Genomic DNA, 22,715 nt, shown 5'->3' on the forward strand with positions numbered 1-22,715 from the left:
TAAAAGCGATTTAGAAAAAAACATTATTTAAATAATTCAAGTGTTGGTGTTTACAGTTTGTGTTATGAGATTATTACGGTTGATGACATTAAAGTTGTAATACTGTTCAAGAGTTGACAGAATTACACTAAGATGTATCCGAAAATGACAAGGACTATCAAAATGCTAACATCACACTGGATCAACTTACGTTACTTTTTTGATCAACAGTTAAAAAAAATGATGTTGGTTAAAAGTTAGAACTAAGATAGTCTAAAAGTGGAAAGACCAGAAAAATTCCACCAAAAGTTCGAACAAGAAAAAATAGAATGCAGAACACGCTTTCGATGAAGCTCTTAATCCATTACACACACACACACACACACACACACACACACACACACTGACTTCCTTTTTTTTCGAAGGTTCCGGTCTAATTTGCACCCAAGATTACAGTTAGGTTCATCTCCGGGGAATGACTTGACAATGGAAGGTTTTTAATCCGATTTTGGCTCAACCAATGTCGTGTCGCCCTAGCAGAGTGAAAAAAAAGCCACGTCTTCCATAAATAGGTAGTTAACTTGAATCATTTTACCATTTGAGAATGTTAGTAGAAGTCCTTCATGTAATATTAAAACATATTTAGCAGAATTGATGTTTCCTACACACGCCACCAGTTCTGACCGATCATCACTTCAAATTGTACCCCATACCATAACCAATGCACCCTCATGTTTCAGCATTGGCTGAAGTCTTAAGTGAAACTCTTGTTGAGGGAGCCTTCATGCCTATACATCTCCACTGTCGGGGAAATAGTGCAAATCGTGACTCATTAGAGAAAATGACATTGGTCCAAAAGGCTATAGATCTCACCAACATCTCACGAGTCCAATTTTTTCTGAGCTTGAAATTGTCAGGACGAAGAAAAGGTTTGTCCATAATAGCCCAGCTTGTGAACATACCTAACAGCTGTTCTGGGACGGACACCAGCTTGTGTTGCAATGTCAGATGCTTCGCATCGAAAATCCTTTTCAACATTTCTTTTCACAATACGTAAGGTTCTTTCAGAGGGCCCGGAGCCACCCGGGGGTGGTTTTGTACGCTCTTTGTCTTTACTTGTGAATTGTACGATCACTCTATTAAAAGTAAAAAGGTGTATTTAAAGATATTATATGCTATGTTGCATTTACTAAGACCACCTTCATTTTGACGCACAATTCGTCCTCGCATAAGTTCTGATAGGTCTAATACCTCGTTAATTCTTCAATATTGTTAAATGCAATTTTAATGAAATACTTGAAGTCATTTTAGCACTATTCTATATAAGCATATATTAATCTTAGGAAACTATTTATCTTAGTGTCTATTTTTTCTTTCATGTCTGTATATATCATCAGATGAGTACGAATAGAAGGATTCGAGCAAAAGGATTGGAACCATTTTATGCAAGGAGCGACGTGAATAAAAGAAAATCTTATGTAAATAAAATGTGGAAAAGTATAAACGAAGAATCAAAAGTAAACGTCGTACAGAGTAGGTTAAAAGTATTTACAGTGGAAGTCGATAGTGCGAGAGAGAAAAAATAATAGGAAAGATATCTAGGTATGGGCGTATATGATAAATGTAAGTGCGGGTAAAAATAAACTGTAAAATACATTTTGTCCCATTGGACTAGATAGACAAATATGAAAACACAACTAAGTGTGAAAGAAAGAGATGGGATTAATATAAAAGATAGGCGAAAAATACAAATATAAATTAGGAAGGAACATAGACAAATCAATGATAATTTAGGAAAGTCTCTAGCTTTCTCTGCGATCGAAACAGTTCAAAGGCCATATATAGTAATATGGAGTGAATATCGGATAAAGGTACTTATAATGGTGCTAACATAAATTAAAAAAAAAAAAAAAACCGTAAAAAAGTAAGATATTGAAAATTACTAGAGGATTGTAAAGACAATTGATCAAAGGTCTAATATTAACATATTCGAATAGGAGCAAGAGATTGTATTGAAAAAGGTTTTCTATGCCCTGTTATAAACTAATTTGGATTAAAAATAAAACAAGCACGGAGATGATAATAGAAATGCAGACAGTAGTGGAAAAGCAATTACTTTGGTTGTGGCTGAAAAGTGATGATCAAACTGGATTAAATGAGAAATTTATAAACTGTGAAGAATGACAGCCTAACAATAACGACGAAAACATGTGACGCAAAAGAGCAGTTATCAGCTGTAGACTAAAAAATGGCAATTCCAGCATAGATGGGTACCGTTGTATCAGTGTTGTCAGTCAAGGATAATGTGCCGAAACTGGCTTGTACTTATTCTTCTTTAATGCCATTAGCTCAGATTCAAGAGTTGAGCTGTTAGCCATGAAACACCACAGTTTTTGATACTTATGTATTTAATCTATACAAAGAAAACAGTAGATTATGTGTGTGTAAATAACACATGAACTTTTAAACTACTGGCCACATAATACTGAAATAAACAGAAAATAGTAACTATACACCAGGGATGGTTTATAACGAGTCAAATCTTTGTTTGGATTTATGAATAACACGTTCATTTTCACTGACCGAGAATTTTTACTCCTTTCTGCGCGTGCTCATAAAAAATTCAGTTTTTGAAGTCTTTTAATTTGTAGACTTATTACGTTTTTCTCAATAACAACATCAGTAGAGAACGCTGCTAGGACACTAAATGTTTTGATTTCGATTCTAACTGATGGCACTTTTTAACTTTTGCCATTTGTCTTTGTATTAATAAATGCCAAAATCTGCATGAATTTAAATATGATTAATCGTATTTTACGCCAAGCAGAATCAAAATATTTGCTTACAGGCTGGGGAAATAAAACTTAAAAAAATTTCTTACAGATTTTTTTACAATCCTTTAAAACGATAAGTACTTTTTGACAATTAGTTTTTGCCGGAAATCACTCACGAACGAAGACAAAATTCAATTAAAAAATCATACCTTCCTTAAGTAAAACTTCTACGACAGAAGACAAATTCTAAGTACAGTTTTAATAAAAAAGGGTTACTTGGGCTACTGTCAGGTCCCTGCGTTTCTTTTCTTCTTTCTTCTTTTTTTAAAAAAATGTGTTTATATTTTTGAATATACGTAAGGATGGCTTGAGATTCTGAAATTGGAAATATTTATAGTCTAGCCTAAAGCCTAACTTTGATAATGTTCTTTTTCTTTAAATTAAATTATTAATCCTGTTTCCATGAGATAATCTTCTTTTCTCGAAATAGCGTTTCGTTTACTTTAATAACATCTTTTTTTCTATGAATAATTTCTCTGTCTTTTTTTGTAAAGAAATAAGGCGAAAACATCCCCATAAAGGTTTTCATTCATTGATTAGGTAAAAAATATTAATTTAAAAACTAAAATTCTAAAGTTTTCGAATGCGTACGTTGTGTTTTTAACAAAGTTTTCCTTACACGTTTACTGAATTCAAATATATTTAAGATATTATGGCAACACACAATAAAGGTTTATTTGACTACAAAATATAAATTTTCGTAACTTATAAAATATAAATAATCATTACATTTTGAAAAATAAATATTAATTTCAATGACATTCTTTGACTAATTGGTTCCACTGACTAAAATACAAATGTTTTGGCATTTGTTTACATTAAAACGCGGATTTCATGAGCAAAGCTTCTTTCTTAGAACTGCACGCCTGTGGAACTCTGTTCCGTCTGCCTGCTTCCCTCCGGACTACAACTAGGATGTCTTCATGTCTAATGTTAACAAATTCCTAATGAACCGCCCCCCTAATTAAACACTTCATAAAATCTCCTCACTAACGTGATGTACTTGCAATAACCCTTATCCCTGAGTGGCTTTCGGGCCTTGATAAGTGGTGATCACTGTGTAAAAAAAAAACAAAAAAACTTACCGTTCACATTTGAAATGTCGACTTTTATAGAATTTTGAGTATGCCGACAACGGATATTACAATTAAATTTGGGGCTGATAAGTAGTTTACCAGATATGAAAGCATTTGTTATCCAACATAAAAGCTAATGTAATTCCTGGCAGCCATTTTTTTCACAACCGAGGAATTAGTAATGCGCATACGTAACGGCTTTCTGAATAAACACACCAGCCTGTCCATGATAAGAGCAGCTTTCGGAATAAACACCCCATTTTTCCATTGGGAAAGGTGATAAAATATTGTTTTGTCGTTGCTTCAGCTACGTGAATGCGCATTATAAACTACTTGGTTGTGAAACAAAATGGCTGCCAGGTATTACATTAACTTTTACGTTAGATATCATATGTTTTCATGTCTCGAAAAAAATTATCAATCTCAAATTTAACCGTGATGTTCGTTGTTAGTATACCCGAAAATTTCTAAAAGTCAACATTTACCATGTAAAACCCGCCACAGGACTGAAATCAACAATGAAAGCTTGGCACTAAAGCAATCATTCAAACATAAACAGAAGTTCTCTTGATTATTATTTTTAAAAGAAATTCATTAAAATTTGAATTTGCTCAAAAACAATAAATTTTATAAAGTTTGTGCCGGTAGAAGTGCCAAGCGGCAGTTGCCAACTCATTACAATATCGTAATTATAATTCTATTCATTTTTACATCATATTCCGAAATTATCATACACCAGAACTTCACATTATTAATATTTAATTATGATATAAATATAAGTTATGCTTAGAATGGTAAAAAAGAGAAATTTATAGTCTGCTAAGAGTGGTTTATCTATCAAACAAAATGCTGCTGTCCTTGGGAACTGCACGTTTCATTCGGTTCCGAATACTGTCTTTCCATTTAAAATGTGATATGAAAATCTGGCACTTCTGCAATACTGCGTGATAACCTTTTTTAGTTTTAATTTTGGAGAATATCATTATGAGGACACATTGATAATCAATCCGCAGCACTTTTCTCAAATCACCTCCTTTTTATTAGCACTGACTCAATAACATTGAATAGAGATCTTCAATTAGCACAAATTACCATGTGACCAGACGGTAAATGGTGATCTGATAACTTAGGTTTTCCCAAATATGAAAATTTCCGCAATGTTGGATGGCTTCAGTAAAAGGCAATCTTGGCCCGTAGACATAATGCTGTCGATATGATCAGTTATAATGTTTTGCAAAAGTTATCACAGATCAAATAGCAGAATTTCCTATAGAACTCAAGAAGGAGCTCCAGTTATATTATTAAGGAATCTTGATCCAGTGTAATGGCACAAGGTTAGAAATAAAATCTTTGAAAACTAATGTTCTGATAACCTTTATAATAATGGGAAATTTTAAAAGTGCACCTGTGTTAATTTCTCCGATTTCTCTTATTCCTTCTGACATTTCATTTCAGTTAATGCGTTTACGATTCCCAATAAAACTAGTTTTGCCATGTCTATAAATAAAGCTCAATGACAAAGTTCAAAGCATGCAGCCCCCGTGGATTAAATAAACATTTCTATTGGATATTATGTGCAGATTCCCGAGTTCAACAGAAAGATTCCCAATTTCGACAAAAAAAAAATCTGAAGAAGTCAGGAAACGTTGTAAAAATAACACTGACGATGAGAACGGTACTCCGAAGAATTCGAATGATATACGTTTTTGATGTTGAATAGGATCGCTATATTAGTATAAATAGTTGATTACCATAGGAAAAGATAAAGTCGCCGCGTTAAGGAGGATCCGCTGAGATTTATTACTCTTAAAATTTAGCAAATATTTAAGGAAGAAAAAGGTAGGAAAGAAATCTTCACACAAAAAGAAAAAAAGTTGATTTTTTCCAATAAAATTAAACGGATTAAGACTCAAACAATAGCATTGTAATTCTCAATAGCACTCCTCCCAGGTATTACTTCCTCTTCAATATAAGTTATTTTGTTCTCAGTCCACAGGTCCTATATTTGGGGTAAATGTTTAATACTATGTTTGTAATAAGGAAAGCAAATAAAATCTATAAAATAATAGGTCAAACATAGCATATTCATATGCTTCGAACTTTCAAAACGTTGATGATAAATCTGACGTCGCTTATATGAAACTTCTGGCATTACTCATTTTAAAATGAATTATTCCAAAATCAAAAATACAAAGTATAATTTTATAATTTTAAATGTGTTCTTTGTTTTTTTTAATGCCACTCGTTTTATTGATTTAATGAATATTTACCTGACAATAATTTAAACATTAGGAAGATTAAAAATTTAAATGAATTAAATTTCTACAATTTCAAATGAAGAAAATCTATATTCGATTTATTTATTGGAAGAATATGACACTAATGATGATAACCAGCTTTCATGTAGAAAAAAAAGTAATTTATCATAGTATTTTAATAGTATTGACCCGGACATGAATTAATTATTTTCAAATGGATATTATTTGGCATTTCAAGGACCCGTGGTGTAGTGTATAAAGTATTTGGTAACATTCATTTGCAAATTAGATGGGGTGGTGGTGAAGGTTCAATCCTAAGTGCAGGCAAAATACAAAAATATGAATTACTTGGAACTTCTACCAAGTTATGACTGACGGAACAAGAGCACGCCACTACTGTAGATTAAATAAAGTGTTATATTCGAAATTATGTTCCCGAGTTTGCAGAAAGAGTTCTGTGTTCAACAGAAAGATTTCCAAGTTCGAAAAGATAGAGCGAAGATGATACTGACTGAAGCGTTGTAAGCATAGCATTCACAAAGAGAACGGTAGTTCGAAAAGATACAGTGGGAAGAGGGCGGAGATGATATCGACTGAAGTGTTGTAAGCAGAACATTCACAAAAAGAACGGTAGTTCGAAAAGATACAGCGGGAAGAGGGCGGAGATTATATCGACTGAAGTGTTGTAAGCATAACATTCACAAAGAGAATGGTAGTTCGAAAAGATACAGCGGGAAGAGGGCGGAGATGATATCGACTAAAGTGTTGTAAGCATAACATACAAACAGAACGGTAGTTCGAAAAGATACAGCGGGAAGAGAGCGGAGATGATATCGACTGAAGTGTTGTAAGCATAACATTCAGAAAGAGAACGGTAGTTCGAAAAGATACAGCGGGAAGAGAGCGGAGATGATATCGACTGAAGTGTTGTAAGTATAACATTCAGAAAGAGAACGGTAGTTCGAAAAGATACAGCGGGAAGAGGGCGGAGATGATATCGACTGAAGTGTTGTAAGCATAACATTCAGAAAGAGAACGGTAGTTCGAAAGGATACAGCGGGAAGAGGGCGGAGATGATATCGACTGAAGCATTGTAAGCATAACATTCACAAAGAGAACGGTAGTTCGAAAAGATACAGCGGAAAGAGGGCGGAGATGATATCGACTGAAGTGTTGTAAGCATAACATTCACAAAGAGAAGGGTAGTTCGAAAAGATACAGCGGGAAGAGGGCGGAGATTATATCGACTGAAATGTTGTAAGCATAACATTCAGAAAGAGAACGGTAGTTCGAAAAGATACAGCGGGAAGAGGGCGGAGATGATATCGACTGAAGTGTTGTAAGCATAACATTCAGAAAGAGAACGGTAGTTCGAAAAGATACAGCGGGAAGAGGGCGGAGATGATATCGACTGAAGCGTTGTAAGCATAACATTCACAAAGAGAACGGTAGTTCGAAAAGATACAGCGGGAAGAGGGCGGAGATGATATCGACTGAAGCGTTGTAAGCATAACATTCACAAAGAGAACGGTAGTTCGAAAAGATACAGCGGGAAGAGGGCGGAGATGATATCGACTGAAGTGTTGTAAGCATAACATTCACAAAGAGAACGGTAGTTCGAAAAGATACAGCGGGGAGAGGGCGGAGATGATATCGACTGAAGTGTTGTAAGCATAACATTCACAAAGAGAACGGTAGTTCGAAAAGATACAGCGGGAAGAGGGCGGAGATGATATCGACTGAAGCGTTGTAAGCATAACATTCACAAAGAGAATGGTAGTTCGAAAAGATACAGCGGGAAGAGGGCGGAGATTATATCGACTGAAGTGTTGTAAGCATAACATTCAGAAAGAGAATGGTAGTTCGAAAAGATACAGCGGGAAGAGGGCGGAGATTATATCGACTAAAGTGTTGTAAGCATAACATACAAACAGAACGGTAGTTCGAAAAGATACAGCGGGAAGAGAGCGGAGATGATATCGACTGAAGTGTTGTAAGCATAACATTCAGAAAGAGAACGGTAGTTCGAAAAGATACAGCGGGAAGAGGGCGGAGATGATATCGACTAAAGTGTTGTAAGCATAACATTCAGAAAGAGAACGGTAGTTCGAAAAGATACAGCGGGAAGAGGGCGGAGATGATATCGACTGAAGCGTTGTAAGCATAACATTCAGAAAGAGAACGGTAGTTCGAAAAGATACAGCGGGAAGAGGGCGGAGATGATATCGACTGAAGCATTGTAAGCATAACATTCACAAAGAGAACGGTAGTTCGAAAAGATACAGCGGAAAGAGGGCGGAGATGATATCGACTGAAGTGGTGTAAGCATAACATTCACAAAGAGAAGGGTAGTTCGAAAAGATACAGCGGGAAGAGGGCGGAGATTATATCGACTGAAACGTTGTAAGAATAACATTCAGAAAGAGAACGGTAGTTCGAAAAGATACAGCGGGAAGAGGGCGGAGATGATATCGACTGAAGTGTTGTAAGCATAACATTCACAAAGAGAACGGTAGTTCGAAAAGATACAGCGGGAAGAGGGCGGAGATGATATCGACTGAAGCGTTGTAAGCATAACATTCACAAAGAGAACGGTAGTTCGAAAAGATACAGCGGGAAGAGGGCGGAGATGATATCGACTGAAGCGTTGTAAGCATAACATTCACAAAGAGAACGGTAGTTCGAAAAGATACAGCGGGAAGAGGGCGGAGATGATATCGACTGAAGTGTTGTAAGCATAACATTCACAAAGAGAACGGTAGTTCGAAAAGATACAGCGGGAAGAGGGCGAAGATGATATCGACTGAAGTGTTTTAAGCATAACATTCACAAAGAGAACGGTAGTTCGAAAAGATACAGCGGGAAGAGGGCGGAGATGATATCGACTGAAGCGTTGTAAGCATAACATTCACAAAGAGAATGGTAGTTCGAAAAGATACAGCAGGAAGAGGGCGGAGATTATATCGACTGAAGTGTTGTAAGCATAACATTCAGAAAGAGAATGGTAGTTCGAAAAGATACAGCGGGAAGAGGGCGGAGATTATATCGACTAAAGTGTTGTAAGCTATACATACAAACAGAACGGTAGTTCGAAAAGATACAGCGGGAAGAGAGCGGAGATGATATCGACTGAAGTGTTGTAAGCATAACATTCAGAAAGAGAACGGTAGTTCGAAAAGATACAGCGGGAAGAGGGCGGAGATGATATCGACTAAAGTGTTGTAAGCATAACATTCAGAAAGAGAACGGTAGTTCGAAAAGATACAGCGGGAAGAGGGCGGAGATGATATCGACTGAAATGTTGTAAGCATAACATTCAGAAAGAGAACGGTAGTTCGAAAAGATACAGCGGGAAGAGGGCGGAGATGATATCGACTGAAGTGTTGTAAGCATAACATTCAGAAAGAGAACGGTAGTTCGAAAAGATACAGCGGGAAGAGGGCGGAGATGATATCGACTGAAGCATTGTAAGCATAACATTCACAAAGAGAACGGTAGTTCGAACAGATACAGCGGAAAGAGGGCGGAGATGATATCGACTGAAGTGTTGTAAGCATAACATTCACAAAGAGAAGGGTAGTTCGAAAAGATACAGCGGGAAGAGGGCGGAGATTATATCGACTGAAATGTTGTAAGCATAACATTCAGAAAGAGAACGGTAGTTCGAAAAGATACAGCGGGAAGAGGGCGGAGATGATATCGACTGAAGTGTTGTAAGCATAACATTCACAAAGAGAACGGTAGTTCGAAAAGATACAGCGGGAAGAGGGCGGAGATGATATCGACTGAAGCGTTGTAAGCATAACATTCACAAAGAGAACGGTAGTTCGAAAAGATACAGCGGGAAGAGGGCGGAGATGATATCGACTGAAGCGTTGTAAGCATAACATTCACAAAGAGAACGGTAGTTCGAAAAGATACAGCGGGAAGAGGGCGGAGATGATATCGACTGAAGTGTTGTAAGCATAACATTCACAAAGAGAACGGTAGTTCGAAAAGATACAGCGGGAAGAGGGCGGAGATGATATCGACTGAAGTGTTGTAAGCATAACATTCAGAAATAGAATGGTAGTTCGAAAAGATACAGCGGGAAGAGGGCGGAGATGATATCGACTGAAGCGTTGTAAGCATAACATTCACAAAGAGAATGGTAGTTCGAAAAGATACAGCGGGAAGAGGGCGGAGATGATATCGACTGAAGCGTTGTAAGCATAACATTCAGAAAGAAAACGGTAGTTCGAAAAGATACAGCGGGAAGAGAGCGGAGATAATATCGACTGAAGTGTTGTAAGCATAACATTCAGAAAGAGAACGGTAGTTCGAAAAGATACAGTGGGAAGAGGGCGGAGATGATGTCGACTGAAACGTTGTAAGCATAACATTCACAAAGAGAACGGTAGTTCGAAAAGATACAGCGGGAAGAGGGCGGAGATGACATCGACTGAAGCGTTGTAAGAATAACATTCACAAAGAAAACATTGGTTCGAAAAGATACAGTGGGAAGAGAGCGGAGATGATATCGACTGAAGCGTTGTAAGCATAACATTCACAAAGAGAACGGTAGTTCGAAAAGATACAGCGGGAAGAGGGCGGAGATTATATCGACTGAAATGTTGTAAGCATAACATTCACAAAGAGAACGGTAGTTCGAAAAGATACAGCGGGAAGAGGGCGGAGATTATATCGACTGAAATGTTGTAAGCATAACATTCAGAAAGAGAACGGTAGTTCGAAAAGATACAGCGGGAAGAGGGCGGAGATGATATCGACTGAAGTGTTGTAAGCATAACATTCAGAAAGAGAACGGTAGTTCGAAAAGATACAGCGGGAAGAGGGCGGAGATGATATCGACTGAAGCGTTGTAAGCATAACATTCACAAAGAGAACGGTAGTTCGAAAAGATACAGCGGAAGAGAGCGGAGATGATATCGACTGAAGTGTTGTAAGCATAACATTCAGAAAGAGAACGGTAGTTCGAAAAGATACAGCGGGAAGAGGGCGGAGATGATATCGACTGAAGTGTTGTAAGCATAACATTCAGAAAGAGAACGGTAGTTCGAAAAGATACAGCGGGAAGAGAGGTGAGATGATATCAACTGAAGCGTTGTAAGCATAACATTCACAAAGAGAACGGTAGTTCGAAAAGATACAGCGGGAAGAGGGCGGAGATAATAACGACTGAAGCGTTGTAAGCATAACATTCACAAAGAGAACGGTAGTTCGAAAAGATACAGCGGGAAGAGGGCGGAGATTATATCGACTGAAGTCTTGTAAGCATAACATTCACAAAGAGAACGGTAGTTCGAAACATCTTAATAATGCGAATATTATTATTTGGAAAGTTTAATTATACAGATTCATATAGAAAGCACTGGAATTTCTATGGACCTACTTAATATGCAGTAGAAACTGATAGTGTAGTAGATGTCAATGCTTTCTAAGTATTGGTGAGGTGGACGTAAAACGTCGACTAATATTTCAATTGAAAACCAATATGACCACCTTTGAATCTTGTGCTCGATCTCAAGGCAATAGAAAAAGAATAACAAGTAAAACGTTATTAATCTGAAACTATCATTGAACCATGAGAAAAGGGCGACTCAATTCAATGCAGCATTTAACGGGGCGTATATTAGGCAAATAGCATTATATTTCATGCAATAACTTTACAGTTCAAAGGCTAATTTTTATGTGAAGTTAGTGATAAAAAATGGCTGTTGTACTTGCCATTAAATACCGCCCACTTTGATTGAGTGAACAAAAATAAGGAATAAGGCGGCACGAGATTATCATTCTATATTATAACCTTTTTTCGGATTAATATAATCAAACAAAGGTTTAATAAACATGTAGTGCTTACTTACTGCGGTTTACACTACATCAGAATGTAAAATATGCACAATGCCTGACGTAAATAAAGTACTGCCGCGATTTTAATGCTTTGCAATGTTGATTTTTTTTTTTTTTTTACTTTTGTCCCCTTGAAATAATGCATATCCCTACTGAAGCGTAAGGGGTTAATGTGAAAGCGAATAATTTATAGAACTACAATCCGCGTGAGAGGTTAGTCAGCCAGGTATTTGTTCACGTTACATTTACATATATGCATGTTAGTACAGTTGAGAAAACTTAGAGTGGGAGAATTCTACAGTCAAACGGAGGGAGACAAGAATCTATAAGTGTATGGAATATTCTAGCATCAAGAGACCTCTACAGTGAAAGGATCCGATTTTACTTATAATCGTGTGAGTTGGTTGTGTTACTGTTGAAAATGGTGTATAAAATTCATCTTATTTATTTAAGTTCGTTTGAAAATGGAGAACTGTTAACATCTGGTGAGGAACTGCTAAAGGTACCCTTTCCTGGCTTGAAAAGGTTCTAAACCAGCTTCGAAATATAGGAGACTATGTCATTTTCTCTTCTTGAAACTTTTTTCCACAGAAGATACATTGCAAGTCTATCTCTGTATCGTTATTCTTATAGACAGTTCAACCGAGCTTCAATCTATAGCCTCCTCAAGCAAAACATTCATAACAAGCACTCGTCTAGCAACAACCACTGTCAACAACTTCCCTTACTCTCTATTTGTGCCTAAACGTAAACGCAAATTCCATGATCAAAGTTTCTTTCTTTGAACTGCCCATCTGTTAAACTCTATATTGCAAGGCTGTTTTCATGGTTATAACAACATGGTGGCTTTCAAGACCAATATAAACAAGTTGTACAGCCTTAAATAATACAATTCTACCCAATATCAACCGCTTCCAATCATTAAAGTGCCGTCTTACCGACCACGTGACAGTAATTAAACCTTATTCTCAAGTGACCTTCGGGCCTTGATAAGTTGTGACTCCAATAAAAAAGCTGCGTTTTTGATCTACCTTATTTAAAAATAAATATCTGGTGACATTTGCAATTTATTCGATACTCTCGGCAAACTCGGAATTTTTTTTATTTGAGAATCTATTGTATTCCAATATAATGTAATCAATATTTACAAATTGATAATTTTAGAATATACTGACGCAGAAAATCATTTACACTCCGTATTTTTACTTAAATGTACATTTTTAATTAAAATCGCGTTAAAAATACATGTAGACGAAAAGTAACATGGTTGAATATTTATTACCGCAGGAAAGATTAAAATATTTGAAATTATAATTTTTTAACTTTGAAATATGCGCAATCATTATATTACAGCGCTGATTGATTTAAAGTATTGATCAATTAGTTAAGAATTACATATTCAATACGAAATGATATATGTATGTTTTTTTTCTATAAAAAAGATATAAGAATCAATCCCAGTCATGATTACACCTAAATTGTTTTAGTCTATAACTTAAACTTCTCAAACACACGCATCACGTCAGCTAATATTTAGGCTTGACGATGAATGTCTTGGAAAAGTCACTTCTGATTAATGTTTAGTTGAAAAAAAAAAAGCAAATGTATAGGAGTATAGATTGAACTCATTAATAAGAAAAAAAATTAAAATAAAATGGGGAGGTACACCCGGGTTTGAACAGGAAATCATTCGATCTGTAGTCGAAGGCTCTACCACTAAGCTATATCTCCAGATTATAATAAATCTGTTTTTAAGAAAAAAATGATTTGCTGAAAATTTGCTTATCTCCCAATGGCCGATGTAACGTAAAATATTTCCCTGTCAAACTTCTTCATTTTTATCTATAAGAGAAAACAGCTATTTTTAATATTGGAGTTATGTTCTTATATACAGAAAGAAATTTGGAAATTAATGAAAAAATGAATGCAAAGAAAAGTCTGAAATAGTCAGACCATGCATATAATCAACATATACTGATTTAAACAGCAACTATTTTCTCACGTTCTAAACAAACCAGAAAAATAAATTTGTTTTTTGTTTTTTAATCCCTTCATTATATTTTATCACAGAACTTTCTTAACTGTAATTTTTGGCAATAATTTTAATACAATTTAATCAGTTTTTATTTGAGAATATACACATGAGGTTTTAGCGAGAGATAGATAGATAGATAGAGAGAGAGAGAGAGAGAGAGAGAGAGGGGGGGGGGATCGGATGCTATCTTTTTGGTCTGAAGTTCGTTTCTAAGTAGTTGCTATTCGGTTTCTGAGTTACTGACCATGCGTAGTAATATCAGTGGATTAAAATATCAGTGGACCCGGATTATTATTATTATTATTATTATTATTATTATTATTATTATTATTATTATTATTATAATTATTTTAGTATATTACCAGTTCTTTTAGGAGTATGGTTTAACGTGTAAACAACTAACTGATGAGCGATATTATGGATATGTGTACATTGGCGTTAATAACTTTTCGTGGCATATCCAGAAGTTACCTTCCAAAAGTAATTCACATACGATTTGATCTCGTTGAAATAATAGATTCATTTTAAACTTGCTTCCCCAAAACAAAATATTGCTAAATATAAATAACAAAACTAATGCGATTGCATTTGATATGTCTATTTTTAATTCATCTATGTGATTTTAAGAGTTAATTGTGTCTCTATAAGAGAAAAAAGCTATTTTTAATATTGGATTTTTTCATTTCCGATACTTATCAGCAGAATTTCTGTAAAACCATACCTAAAATCACTGCCAGACATATAAATTAGCCTTGTGTGAAATTTGCCAAAGATAGGCTCACCCGTTTCGGTAACTCACACACATTAAATAACCCGAAAAGGGTTGATATGCCGTAAAACAAAAACAACCAACCAACACACACACACACTCACACAAAGTGATTTTTATATTATAGTATAGATTAGCAGGGAAACCCGACGTTGCTCGAGATTTAATGATGAACGAATATTTCACACTTCCATATTTGTATTGTCATCGAAATCGTTCATTTTTCCATGAAATCGATTGATTACTTGCTCTGTTACAAGATCCACAACGGTGTACCGGAAGAAAGCTTGACATGCCTCACCACACTTACTGAGTCTATAATACATTGTAGTAAACATTGTACCGTAGGGAACCTAATTTTTATTTTATAAAATGATTTTTTATATATCATAGTTAGAAATGCAAAAATCAAGTATCATGCTTCAATTCAGAAACATTCATTTTGAATGTGCTCCGGTTATATTAAAGAATCAACTGCCGATTTTATGTGCCGAACCTTTCGGCTTATATGGTAATAAAACTTCTCAAATGAAATTGTGATGTAAGGCTGTGTGAGGCGTAAATTTTTGTAACAGTCGCTTGTTCTTTCTTTCATCGGATTATTTCAATTATCGATTATCGATACTTATCGATGACATTCAGCTACAACACTTATCTAAGAACGCTGCTAGGCACATAAAGTAAGTTAAAGTAAAGTTTCATAATAATTGGTCCAGTCGTTTCGTAAACGACTGGACCAATACTCACTCAATGTTTCTTTGATATAATAGTAGAGATATAAAAAAGATCCATGTTAAAGAACGAAAACAATTCAAGAAGTTTTCCTGTGAGATTAATTTATATATTCTTTATTTAAAAAATATATCCCTCATTTCACATGATATATTTAAATAATAGAGATGAAGTTTAATTATTACCAGGTGATATGCATCCCATATTTCATCTATAAGTTCTGTAGATTATAAAGTTAAAGGAAATATTAATTAACATTTCAAATATTATAATATTCCTTCGCATAATAACACTTGATAAAGTTTATCCATATGAACACGCTATTTAAATATCACAGTTATAGCTTGAAAATGTGTCTGTGATATTGTTGTCTCTGAATTTATAAAATGATGACCGAATTTATAAGATGATGACCGAATTTATAAGATGATGACCGAGCCCACAATGCTGGCCACCGTGGGAGCACCAGCTTTCCATGACATCCAGATCTTTCTTCTGGGGTCTCACGTTGCATATTTCATGGTGTAGTGTTTGTGGCAACACTAACCACAGACTTGTTTTACCTGTGGTTCTGTTACAGGGATAGTGTTTATCTCTCATCTAAATATATAGCAAGGTGCACTACTACATATACATAAAAGACATATACATATATTAAGAGACAATGAACGAAAAAAGGGGCCAAATAAGTTTTAGATATATACTAAGTCGAAGATTATCTTCTGTAAAGGAAGTTTAAAAAACCTGTTCCCTTATACGGTGTGCTTAGGTGACAATAATGGACAGAGTGGGTGGCATTGACTTTTTCCCTTTGGTTATTAGAGATATTTTGCTTTCCATTTTTACACAAAATAAAGAGTATACGCTATACGACAAAACAGTTAAATAGATTAGTAAATAAATAAATTAGAATTAATAAAAGTTAGTTAAAAGAGTTATGTTCTTATAGACAGAAAGAAATTTGGAAATTAATGAAAAAATGAATGCAAAGAAAAGTCTGAAATAGTCAGACCATGCATATAATCAACATATACTAATTTAAACAGCAACTATTTTCTCACGTTCTAAACAAACCAGAAAAATAAATTTGTTTTTTGTTTTTTAATCCCTTCATTATATTTTATCACAGAACTTTCTTAACTGTAATTTTTGGCAATAATTTTAATACAATATAATCAGTTTTTATTTGAGAATATACACATGAGGTTTTAGCGAGAGATAGATAGATAGATAGATAGAGCGAGAGAGAGAGAGAGAGAGAGAGAGAGAGAGAGAGAGGGATCGGATGCTATCTTTTTGGTCTGAAGTTCGTTTCTAAGTAGTTGCTATTCGGTTTCTGAGTTACTGACCATGCGTAGTAATATCAGTGGATTAAAATATCAGTGGACCCGGATTATTATTATTATTATTATTATTATTATTATTATTATTATTATTATTATTATTATTTTAGTAAATTACCAGTTCTTTTAGGAGTATGGTTTAACGTGTAAACAACTAACTGATGAGCGATATTATGGATATGTGTACATTGGCGTTAATAACTTTTCGTGGCATATCCAGAAGTTACCTTCCAAAAGTAATTCACATACGATTTGATCTCGTTGAAATAATAGATTCATTTTAAACTTGCTTCCCCAAAACAAAATATTGCTAAATATAAATAACAAAACTAATGCGATTGCATTTGATATGTCTATTTTTAATTCATCTATGTGATTTTAAGAGTTAATTGTGTCTCTGACTCTGTTTTATATCTGCTTTTGTAGGTATTTGTCGCAAGGCTGAAGTAAGGAGAGAAATCCGAACCAGGTCATGGCGACCCGCTATTCCGTCTCGGCCTTGGCATTCCCATGTGTTGCCATGTTATATTTGATTTCACAGATGTTCGGGTCGATCACGTCGGCAGCTGCCAGCAAACGCATTGCAATGCTTGGTAATACCAACTGCACACTTGGCCTGAACTGTATGGCGGACCGTAAAAACACCGACAAGTTCTATCGCCTTGTGAAGATCGCAAAGACAATCATGGAAGTGACACGACCGAGCATAAATACTAGACTTCACAACAGCAGCAGCAGTAGCAGCGGCAACAATAACAACTATAAAAGTCGCCGTGATCGGAACGTCCTTTATCCAGAAACACCAGGTAAGACGTGTTTTAAAGCTTGAGAAGAAATGTTTGCTTGTAAAGATATACAAACCTATTTGCGAATTTATTCGGCCGTTTCTAAAGTTCTCAGCTTTTTAAGGAGTAAAGTATCCAAATGGACTTGCAATATATTTCGCTAAATATGTTCCAACTTCTATTTTCATTGACCCTCAATGTTTTATTATAAGAGGTAATCATTCCAATCTTCATGCGTTTCCTTCTTATCAGATCTTTCATCTTCGAGTACCGAATAGTATATTTTTTATTATTGGAATCATTTGAAATGATTAATTTGCATATTTATTTAATTTTACGGGCTGTTATTCTCATCTTTATAGAAGTTGTTTGACGACGTGTCGTAAATATTCCTTTGGCCTTCCTCAGGTTGTTAACCGCGACGGAATAAGAATGTCATGTCTCTTAACAGTATTCTTAGTAATTACTGCTGTTCATAGTTGTCATCTTTACACAAAAACGAATAAATTGGTTGCCCTTCGAAGCTCAGTAGATAAAGGGGTTGAATCCCTACTGTTCCGACTGAGCATTGTCTGAAGATAGCGGTTTCTAACCTACTTAAAGCCGACCAGAGGATTAGGTGGCCAAAACGTGGTGAGATGACAACAACTACAGAAGGTAGTAATTACTGAGGATACAGTAAAGAGACGCGGCATTCCTATCATGTCACGGTTAACCACCTGACGAAGGTCAGAGGAATAGTCGGCTGAAACTTCTTAAACAACAACTATGAAGATGAGGATAACAGTCCGCAAATAAATAAATAAACATGTAAATTACTCATTTCAAACGAATACCAATAATAAAATAACACACTATCCGACGATGGAAGACCAGATAAGAATGAAAAAACTTGGATTTATAAGACCCAAAAGAATTCAAATTTGATCGCCCTTCAACGCAGTGGATAGAGGCATTGAATTTCTTTGGTTTCAGGTGAGCATTGTCTGAAGATAGCAGTTTCAACCCTACCAAAAGCCAGCCAGAAGATTAGTTGACCAAAACGTGGTGACACGACAACAACTCTGAGAGGCAGTAATTACTGGGAATACAGTTAAGAAATAGCATTCCTATCCCGTCGCAGTTAATTACCTGACGAAAGCCAGAGGAACTTGTTAGCCGAAAGTTCGTCAAACAATAACTATGAGGATTAGGATGGCAGTCCGCAAAGAAATCTCTAAATATACAACACTTTTTTTATTCCATAGAAAGAATTGAGAGTGTTTTGTGTTCGTGTGCGCGAATTAATTAGAACATTATGAGAACATCTGTGTATATAAAAAACTGCCTTTCAAGATCATTTCATGCAAATGAGAATTCGTAATGTAGACATAGTTTTATGGCTGTTAAAAAAAAGAAATTTATTACATTTCCACCCCTAACAAAGCACAGTGCCACTTTGATGTAGAGGTCTACTATCAGTTACATAAGTTACAGGGATACTATGTAGGGAGTTGAGTAGCAAGATGTTTGTTCACATTACACTTAAACTTCTGCATGTTAGTACAGTAAGAGAAGCAGGAACTCGGAAGGAAACTCCAACGCCTTGCAGTTCAAGGGGAAAATTATTAGAGTAGAAGGCTTTCTTAAATCTAGGGATATCTACTGTGAAGGTGTGAGACTGTGCTGCTTGTCGGGTTTGTCGGCAATATTTACGTCGAGGGGGTATAAGGGCTAGTAGTTCGTCTGAGCATCCGCCATTATAATGCTTGTCGAACCACAGAGGGATGCAGCATTTCGTCGATGGGACAGAGGTTTAAGCTTACATGACAGTTCAGGACTTATCAGGTTGGTGACTCTTTTGTACCCTGTCCAGTAGTGAGGGACTAATAATAGATACACTAGCCCAGATGACAGCAATACTCCATGCATGGGCGGATGGTGGCTTTGTTATGAGAACATCTGTGTACAGGATACTTTCAGGCAGAGGTAACTTTCGATCACGGTACAAAGTCGTAGCACTCCTTCTGAAGCCAGGCTTAAATCTCTTTATACTTGTGGGCCAACGCTGAGTCCTGCTGCCACACCCATGATCTGCCAACAGCTACCTGATTGCACCAGAGGATCACCATATTCTTCAGCACATCCAAGTACACTTTAATGTTGACGTTCAAGCCAACTTCGAAATGTGAGGTGGACTAGTGTGGCCCTCATTTGAAACAACATCAAAAACCATAATCGTAGCTGAAAACTTCGTTCAGCTGTGCTCTCAAGCGTAGAACTGTCCGGATTTGCATTTGAGGGTGTTGACAATGTTCCTGTTGTATAACTTGGATCAGTAGTCGTACGGCGGCGCATTTCCGATCTCGTTCATTGAACATTGTGTCACTTACAGACATGATAGAAAACTCTTATCGCTCTTGGAATTTTGACATAACTGTCTAGCTAGTAGATGGTCTGCAAAAAAAAACAAAAAAAAACAAAAAAACAATAACCAAAAAACAAAAACACAAAACAAAAAGAATCCGGTTTTCAAACATTTCATCGTCTTCTTTTCAGGGGCGACAATTTTATCGTTCCATCTTGTTGACTGTGCCGTTTATGCGTGTGCATAATAGTTCATAGGGCGACAAGCTGGTCTTATGTTTATGCTGGTATTTTACCGTAGTTTTGTTGATCTTGCGTAGTTATTTTATGTAGATGATACTGATTGTGCTTCGTCGTTGTTTTTGCTTTAGTTACTTCTGACGATTTACGCAAATAGTATTTTCTCAACATGAACTTATAACGGTTCATTGTAGGAAAGTATCGATTTACCCTGGACTGGACACCGACTGTTTCGTGGGCTACAAATTACATCTTATTTCCTCGATTTCAATTTGCAGTCCAAGGTCAATGTGTCTGTTAGCGGGAAATATGCAAGTTGCTTTGATATGGATATTGGGCATGGCGTTTGGTGCCCATTTGTAATCTAGTATTTGCAATGCTGATTATTACGGTTCAGTATAATTGTTATTGTTTGTCGATTGTTGATTTTCGCAAAGTCCTAACATTATAATATACATAAGAAAATTACCAATAGAAGATTATAGCTAAGATTAATATCGTGCTGTTATCTTTTACTCCGACGCAGAGATTGGCTACCAGTGAAGGCCTTATTAGCTGTTAGTTTCTCTTGTCATTTTATGAACACACTGAATGTTTTTGGATATTTTTCCTGGATCGAACACGCTCATAGGTTGCTGTTTGCGCAAACGGTTATATTTAGCATGCGCAGTAATTTTGTGGTAGTGTTCAATTTGATAAAATTTTAAACGCAGTCACGAACTGCATAGCATTCACCAACTGCATGTGTGTTCATGTTGATTTAATGACGTTGTGGGATATTATCAAGTATTTCAAAACGTGCTTTAAGGACATTAATTTACTACGGTTTGTTTGCTGGTTTAAGAATCAGGTGAAAGACTGCTGCAACATCTGAGTAGGTAGCGCATCGGGCAACCTTTCTGTCGTGATAATACAAAGTAAACCTCTATATGTAGAACCTAAAACATAAAATCCTTTTCCTTACAGATGAAGTGTTGTTAACCTATCTATTTTTATGAAGTTCCTCGACTGAGATTCAGATTTTTGTTTCTTTTTGTTAGATATTCAAAACAAGAACTCGCTTTCTATTACAGCGAAGAGAGGTCTTTCTTTGACCTCCATGGGCATGCCTTCTTTGCTAGAACTCATCACCTGTCATGCCCACTTTCATGTTAATTACAACGTGCTTGTCTTCAAAGTAAATATAAACAAATTATCATGTACCACTTCAAAAGTAACAACGAATTTTATACCATTTATCAGTGTTAGCATTCGCATATTGTCCCTAACATTTTAGCTAACATCATTCTCGTTTCATTAAACGTATCCTCTTTAGGAAACAAATGTCTTCAGATCAAGTGTACTTCTATGATTCAAGCTATTATTAATCTACGCGACGCGTCTCGAATTTTGTAGTGGCGGACTTCCTGTGTCATCTACGAATGAACTGATCCATACACAATAAATACCAGAACACAAAGCCGTGTGGCGGGAGTTGGTATCCGGTGACCTAACCAAGGTTATTCGTGGGCTTGAGAAACACTCCTAACTTTTGTATATTCCCGTCAATACATTTAGTTACTCTACTCTCGTGTTCTGTTTTCGGTGTGACCACTTAAGCAATCATAACAGTGGCGACGGTAGATTCGGAGAACTTTCGAAGGAAACCAAAGTAAACAATCCAGTGTTTGTATAACACTAGCTAGTTAAGAATTAGAAAAAAATACGAAGGAAATACGAATAAAAACTAGATTAATGTTACACAGAGCACACCCCCACCCCGAGTTTTCTCTGTGCCTAGCATGCGCGAAAGCGCACAAGCGTATGAGTCGGGCCAACCTGCGGTGAAAAGCGAATCCGGGACGTTTCGATTACAAATCAAGTTCACTAATGAACTACACCCATCTTACCCCAAAGTGAGGATTTAGTTTCGCCCAACGGCTATGAAAAGAAGAAGCCAATAAGTGATTTGCGGTTTTGAAATACACTTCTTGATAACGTGTCTCGCGTTATTACATTTTCGTATCGTGGCGTCTCGATTCGGCGAGATTCCTCGGTCCTGCTTGGACACGTGTGTGTTGATTCGACGGTATTTGTTCGTGGCATAGCGTGTCGATTCGACGATGGTGTTCGAAATTGCGTGGAGGAATTTGTTAAGGACCGCACCGTCATTTGTGAAAACACACACACACACACACACACACACACACACACACATATATATATATATATATATATATATATATATATATATACATTTTTCTGGCGCTCACTCTCCTTCGTGTAGCGACAAGCTTTCTCGGCTATCATGGCCTTCGACCCGAAGCTCATACCTGTATTTGATGGCAGTGAACCCAGACAGTCATTAGTGGAGTGGTTGGAGAAATGTCAGCTGAGTGGGGCGAAGCGCATAGAATGTGTCAATCCGATACGCTTGTTAGGCGGCGCATATGCTGTGTACCAGCAATTAAGTGACGGAAAGCGGGCCG

General features: G+C 36.2%; 1 protein-coding gene across 2 annotated transcripts in view; it reads left to right on the forward strand.

The window, feature by feature from the left end:
* Nucleotides 1-22,715, forward strand: part of LOC145291352 (uncharacterized) — a 241,536-nt gene that overhangs the window by 142,166 nt on the left and 76,655 nt on the right. For both annotated transcript variants that reach the window (XM_080137118.1, XM_080137119.1), the window contains one exon: nt 17,303-17,682. In XM_080137118.1, coding sequence (XP_079993244.1) covers nt 17,349-17,682 — 334 coding nt within the window. In that variant the 5' untranslated portion in view covers nt 17,303-17,348. The remainder of the gene's footprint in view (nt 1-17,302; nt 17,683-22,715) is intronic.

The sequence above is a fragment of the Euprymna scolopes genome, chromosome 12 (genome assembly GCF_053919585.1).
Source record: "Euprymna scolopes isolate OS-2025 chromosome 12, ASM5391958v1, whole genome shotgun sequence".
NCBI classification, from domain to species: Eukaryota; Metazoa; Mollusca; class Cephalopoda; order Sepiida; family Sepiolidae; genus Euprymna; species Euprymna scolopes.